The following is a 7002-nucleotide window of genomic DNA, read 5'->3' as shown; positions in this document are numbered from 1 at the left end:
TTTTACAAAGAACTCTACAAGAATTCCCCTCTCCTACACTTTATGAGGGTCCATTGCTTAGATCAACGGCCTTCTTCGCCTCTTCCTATCGCCCCCCAGTCATCCGTCTGTAGGTGTAGGTAGAGGTTTTGTGTCTATGAAGATAGTCCTCTTCTGTCTGTACTAAGAAACCTTTTCTCTGTATTATATTTTCTTAAAAGAAATGGCTTTTTTTTCTTCATATATATAAAGGATCTGCTTAGTGCTATCGGTGGCTAGGCCGCCCCACCCTGTTCGTGTTTAGCTGTTGAGGAGTTTCGATGTATATTTAGTGTATAAGTTGTTATTTATTTTTGTCAATAATGACTAATATGTATTAATTTATTCATTTATAAACAGCAGACGCATAAAGAGCCGTGCGAGCATGCATGCTGCGTTATAAACACAACTCCGCCACCCGGCGGGGCGGCCGGGGTGGCTGCAGCAGCCGTTGCTCTGTGCTGCTGCTGCTGCTGCTGATGCTGCTGCAAGGAGTATATTAGGCGCATGCATAGGCTTGTAAAGCAGCAAAATGGCTGATGTTTGTAAGCAAGCAGGAGAGGAATCTTATCCGAAGATCGGAGACGTCAGACACTCTGTGCTGTAGTACTATACTACTACCCCCAACGAGCAGCAGCAGCAGCAGCAGCAGCAGCAGCACAAGCAGCAACACCACCGTCTCACACAACAGAGTCAGCAGCAACAGCAGCCGACCCGCCTCCTCTCTCCGCTGCTGCTGCCATTTCTCCTTCCATTCATATTGAAGCATTTTCTTTTATGTTGGTCGTCATATAACGTCGGCCACCAGACAGCAGCAGCTCAGCTGTCTGTACACAGCTGCAGCAGCAGCAGCGGTGTCTTCTTCCTCTCTCCCTCCTGCTGCGTGTAGTAGTAGTAGTACTAGTTGTTGTTGTTGTATTTTGCCCCTCTTTCTCTTGCATTTTCTTATCTTTGTTTGCTGCTGCTGCAGCCTTAACTTTGTTTTTTAGTTGTCTTTCTTCTCTCCTTCTCCTTCTTTATATACACAATTCTCCTTTCCTTCCTTCTCTCTCCTTATAACAACACAGCAGCCACCCTACAAGGGGGGCCCTTAGGGTATGTGTGCCGCAGGGGGCCCCCAGTCGCCGCTCAATATGCTGCAACATGCGCGTTCTTTCAGGAACTCACGCTGATCCGCAGCAGCAGCAGCAGCAACAGCAGCAGCAACAGCAGCAGCAGCTCAGGGCCAACAACCGTGACACGCAATCTCTACCTTTGACAGAGCCACATGCAAAAAACAGAACACAGCCACAGCAGCTGCAGCAGCAGCTGCTGCAGCAGCTGCTGCTGCAGCTGATGGGAGATCAGCAGCAGCAACAGTCCGCCACCGAACGTAACGCCGTCCTTCAGAATGCAACTGTCGCGCAGCAGCAGCTGCAGCAACAACAGCTGCAGCAGCAACAGCTGCAACAACAACAGTTGCAACAGCAACAGCAGCTGCAGCAACAACAGATGCAGCAGCAACAGCTACAGCAGCAGCTTCAGCAACAGCTGCAGCAGCTCCAACAACAGCAGCTGCAACAGCAAAGGCAACAGCAAGCACAGTTGCAACCGCCGCACCAGCTACTGCAGCAACAGCAGCAGCAGCAGCAGCCAACCGCCTCCTTACCCACCGAAACCCTTATGCAAATACACCGTCTCCTTGGTGTGTCCCTACCGCAAGCTGCTGCTGCTCCCAGTTGTCAGCAGCAACAGATGCAGCAGCAGCAGCAGCGGCAGGTAGAAGCAGCACAAGAGCCTGTGCGCCGCATCCCTGAGGATGCGGCAGCAGCAGCAGCAGCAGCTGCTGCTGCTGCTGCTGCTGCTGCCCCGCACTCCGTAGGTAGGGGCCCGGTTAACCAAGAACCTATTAAGTTGTTGCGGCAGCGACTGCAGCAGCTGGAGAGAATGAAGCAGACAAGTGATCTGCAGCAGCAGCAACAGCAGCAGCAACTCCTGTTGCAGCAGCAGCAGCAGCAGCAGCAGCAGCGTCCTCTGCTGCAGCGGGAGGGTGAGGCGGTTCAGCATCTTTTAGATTGTATTCAGGTGCTGCGGCACCAGCAGCAAATGCTGCTTCCTCTGAGGGGGACACCAGATGCACCTTCCGCCCCTGCTGCTGCTGCTGCTGCTGCTGCACCTCCCGCAGCAGCAGATGGAGAGAAGCAGCAGCAGTCGCTGCAGCAGCGGCTAATCAACTTCCTGTCGCAGCAGCAGCGGCAGCAGGGTCGGCTGCTGCAGATCTTGTCTCAGCACCGCCAGCAGGAGAACGGCTCTTGCGAGTCTGCACAGCAGCAGCAGCAGCAACAACAGCAGCAGCAGCAGCAGGTCGAGCAGCAGCAACAACAACAACAGCAACAGAACGATTCGCTACGGCAGCAGAGAGCGAAGCTGCTTAGTCGTATTGTGAATTTGTTGCAGCAGCAGCAACAGCAGCAGCAGCAGCATCCTTGCAGCGCGATGGATGGCGATGATGGTCAGCAGCAGCAGCAGCATCATGCGCCTGAAGACATAGCAGCAGCAGCAGCAGCTGCTGCTGCTGCTGCAGGTTCCCACATTGGTTTTGGTGGGCCGCAGCGAGGGGATGTGGGGGGCGGGCGCGGAGGGGAGGAGTCTGCATCTCTTGATGGGGAGGAAGCAGCAGCTGCTGCTGCTGCAGCAGCTGCTGCTGCATCTGCTGCTGCTGCTGCACTGCAGCCAGACGAGCAGCAAGATGTTGCTGCTGCTGCACTGACACGGCATGCATTGTCTGGTTTACGACCTTTGCTGCAGGCAGCATTCCGTTTGCCGCACTTCCCTGTTCAATCTGCTGCTGCTGCATCTGCTGCTGCTGCTGCAGCAGCAGGAGGAGGAAACGAAGGAGACACGGAAGCAGGAAGTACTAGTAGTAATAGTATTAGTCCTCTTGCTTCTTGTCTTGCTGCTTGTCTATCACCGTATACAAAAGAAGAGGAGACAACAACAACACCACCAGCAGCAGCAGGAACAGCAGCACCAGCAGCAGCAGCAACAGCAGCAGCAGCAGCAGCAAGAAGGGGAATAAGTGTAGGGTTAGGGGTAAGAGAATGGCAAAGAGACAGCTCTTTCTTATTCTGTGAATTATCACGATTAATAAGAGCAGCAGCACAACTTACACCTGAGCCTCTACTAGAGAGTCTCCTTAGGGTAGATACGCAGCAGCAGCAGCAGCAGCAGCAGCATCAATTGCAGCAGCAGCAGCAGCAGCAGGGGGAAAGGGAACAGCAGCAGGAAGGAAACAAGCAGCAGGTCAAGCAGCAAAATGCTGCTGCTGATAGTTCGAAACATGAACAAGGCGAAGAAACACCTGCTGCTGCTGCTACTGCTGCTGCTGCTGCTGCTGCTGCAGCAGGTGCTGCCAGCAAAGATGCTAAGAGCGATGAGGAATCGGGGTCGTCGTCTCCTCAACAGATAGATGCAGAGGAGACAGCAGTTGTTGCTAAATCTGCTGCTGCAGCAGAGCCTGCTACAGCAGCAACAGCTGCAGCAGATGCTGCTGGTCAACCTGCTGCTGCTGACGATACTGCAGCTGCTGCAGGCGAAGCTGAAGCAGCAGTTGCTGCAGCAGGAACAGCAACTGCTACAGCAGCAACATCTGATGTCGAAATGTCTGCTGCAGCAACTGCTGCTGCAGCAACATCTCCTGCAGCAACATCTCCTGCAGCAACATCTCCTGCAGCAACTTCTGCTGCAGCAACTTCTGCTGCAGCAAGTCCTGCAGCAACATCTGCTGCAGCAAGTCCTGCTGAGGCACCTTCTGCTGCAGTAACTTCTGCTGCAGCAAGTCCTGCTGCAGTAACTTCTGCTGCAGCAAGTCCTGCTGAGGCATCTTCTCCTGCAGCAGCTGCTGCTGATGCAACTTCTGCTGCTGCAGCTGCGCATGCGGAGGCGGAGGCATCATCACCATCAGCAGAAGAGGGAAGGGGTCCCTCTCCTGCTGCTGCAGCATCCCCGGAAACAGCAGCAGCAGCAGCAGCATCAGATGGGCCAACAGCAGACGGAGCGTCAAGTCCTGCTGCTGCTGCCGCTGCTGCTGCTGCTGCTGCTGCTGCTGCTATTGGTGTAGATGAGGATGCATTAGGTATAAAAGATAACTCGCGGGGTATTGAGGGGACAGTAGACACCGCGTGTCTTACTACAAGGGACATATCTCCTTATCAGCAGCAAGACGAGCAGCAGCAGCAACAGCAGCAGCAACAGGAGGAGGAAGACATGCTGCAGGATGAGGATGACCTGCAGCAGCGTGACCAGCAGCAGCAGCTGTTGGGTGTATCAGCAGTTGATGCAGCAGCAGGAGCAGCAAGTGAGGGTTTGGCTGCTATAGTAACTGAGGCAGCAACGGGTGCTGCTGCTGCAGCAGCAGCAGCAACAGCAGCAGATTTTAAGGAGGAATTAAGGAGACACATGGAGAGACAGGAGACACTTACTGAGGAGACAGCTGGGGGCCCAACCTTCCGCTCTCTTCCTATGGAGTATTCTCTTAGTCTCTCTGCTGTATGCGCAAAGGTTAGTGCTGCTGCTGCTGCTGCTTCCTGCTGCTGCTGCTGCTGCTGTTTACTGCTGCAGCTAGCTTCTTCTTTTTGTTGTTGCTGTGGTTTGTCGTTGCTACTTGCTGCTGCACCCGAGTAGGTAGCCGTTTCTTCTGTCCTGTATGTTGATTTGCTGCTGCTGCTGCTGCTGCTGCTGCTGCTTGCAGGCGTTGCAGCAGTGCGAAGCCGCACAGCTGCTGCTGTCTCCTCCCGTCCAGTGCTGCTGGGATCGCATTGTCTCCGTTTGCCAGCCTCATTGGCAGCAGCAGGTAGAGAACGAGGCTGCTGCTGCTGCTGCTGCACCAACTGCAGCAGATGCAGGGAGCTCCACAGCAGCAGCAGCAACAGCAGCAGCAGCAACAGCAGCAGCAACAACAACAACATCTAGTGCTGAGGCGACCGAATCGAAGCCTTTTTGCATAATATGCCGTTTGCTGCAGCAGCAGTCTGCAGGTCATGGTTCTCCGAACAGCAACAGCAGCAGCAGCAGCAGCAGCTCGTCTGCAGGTCCGCTGCAGGAAGCCTTCGAGCTGCTGCGGCAGCAGCACCGCCATGTCTATCTAGACATGCAGCGGGCCCCACAGCCGCTGCTGGATAGGCACATGCAGGAGTTGCTGCTGAGGAGTAAGCGTAGCAGTTCTGCTGCTGCTGCTGCTGCTGCTCGTAACTCCCTTGGGGGACCACAGAAGAGGGGACGAGAGGGAGCGCATGCAGCAGCTGACGAACAGCAACAACAGCAGCAGCAACAGCAGCAGCAGCAGCAGCAAGAGCAGCAGCAAGAGTGGAGGGCGCAGCTCCGATCAGCTAAAGATCAAGGAGCCTTCGATGTACAGTGGCCAGACACCAGCAGCAGCAGCAGCAGCAGCGAAGGGGATAAGGAATCTAAGGAGAGACAGGGTGCTGCTGCTGCTGCAGCAGCAGAGAGACAGTTAGAGGAGACACTTCTTATAGCAGCAGCAACAGTTGGGCGCAACGAGAGGGAAAAGTTGGCGCAGCAATTCCTTCTTCGGGTGTATGGTGAGCTCTGCTGCACTGAGGTGTACGCACACCTCAATATAGTATAAATAATTAAACAATATATAGTGCACTTTGCTGCTGCTGCTGCTGCTATTTATATTGCTGCTTTTGTTGTGCTGCTGCTGCTGCTGCTGCAGGAATGGAGACACTGAGGGCTGTGGAGCGCAGGGTGTCTCCGCATGCAGCAATAACTATCTCCTCCACTGCATGGACAGTGCAGCTCCCTAGTCGTCCTGCTGCTGCTGCTGCTGCTGGGCAGCAGCAACAACAACAGCAGCAAGAGAAGCAGCAACAGCAGCAGGCGGATGCGAAGATGGAGAGTGACGCTGACCGCGAGCAGCAGCAACAGGAGGGTGACGAAAGCAGCAGCAGCAGCAGCAGCAGCAGCAGCAGCAGCAGCAGTAATAGCAATACCAGCAACGGCACCGACAGCAACAGCAGCAACAGCAGCAGCAGCAACAGCAGCAGCAGCAACAGCAGCAGCAGCAGCAGCAGCAGCAGCAGCAGCAAGACAGCAGAGGCTGCTGGAGGGGAAACGCCTGCAAGCCGAAGCTTTTCGATCCATGTGTATGGGTACTACACTGCTTGCTGCCTAGCCCTTGACGCCTTGCAGCAGCAGCAGCAGCAGCAGCAGCAGCAGCAACAGCAGCAACCACAGCAGGAGCAGGAGCAGCAGCAGCAGCAGGAGGGGAGTGATGAGGGAAAAGGGCAGCAGGTGCCGTTATTTTCTTCCTTGCTGCTGAGGAGACAGGAGACACTAGAGGATGAATGGTTTGTATCTACATGGGGGCCCCTCCTTGCGGACCCTGGGGGCCCCCCTGCCTCGTTGCTAAAGAGCAGCACGAGAGACAACAGCAGCAACAGCAGCAGCAGCAGGAACAACAGCAACAACAACAGCAGCAGCAGCAGCAGCAGGAGCTGCAGCAGCCAAGTAATGACTGTATCTGCGCATGCAATTAAGGATGTAACAGAGGATTGCCGTCTATGGGTACGACGGCGTCTGCTGCTGCAGAAAGGAGACACTTTGCTGCAGCAGCAACAGCAGCAGCAGCAGGAGACACCTAATGAATTAATAAAGGGATTGTCTCCTTTTCTTCCTTATAAATCTACTGTTGGGGTATATAACAGGAAGAGACAGTTGCTGCTGCTGCAGCAGCAGCAGCTGCCATGGCCTGAGCCTAAGAAGACAGCATCTAATAGACAAGGGACAGAGGAAAGAACAGCAGTAAGAAAAGGAGACACTTTTCTCCTTCCTTACTCTTATTGTCTCCTTTCTTGTCTCCTTCCTTGTCTCCCTTCTTGTCTCCTTTCTTGTCTCCTTCCTTCCTCTTATTGTCTCCTTTCTTGTCTCCTTTCTTGTCTCCTTTCTTGTCTCCCTTCTTGTCTCCTTTCTTGTCTCCTTCCT

At 54.3% G+C, this 7002-nt stretch overlaps 1 protein-coding gene across 1 annotated transcript; it reads left to right on the top strand.

Moving 5' to 3' along the window:
• Positions 1 to 1161: 1161 nt before the first annotated feature.
• On the top strand, positions 1162 to 6773 carry EMWEY_00040740 (hypothetical protein, conserved; the record flags this gene model as incomplete). Its single annotated transcript, XM_013482595.1, has 4 exons — positions 1162 to 4557; positions 4748 to 5597; positions 5735 to 6585; positions 6726 to 6773. The coding sequence occupies 4 exons, from the start codon at positions 1162 to 1164 to the stop codon at positions 6771 to 6773; spliced, it is 5145 nt and encodes a 1714-aa protein (XP_013338049.1).
• Between the last annotated feature and the right edge of the window lie 229 nt (positions 6774 to 7002).

The sequence above is a fragment of the Eimeria maxima genome, genomic scaffold, assembly GCF_000499605.1.
Source record: "Eimeria maxima Weybridge genomic scaffold, Emw_scaff677, whole genome shotgun sequence".
Classification (NCBI taxonomy): domain Eukaryota; phylum Apicomplexa; class Conoidasida; order Eucoccidiorida; family Eimeriidae; genus Eimeria; species Eimeria maxima.
This window is presented reverse-complemented; position numbering and strand designations above follow the sequence as displayed.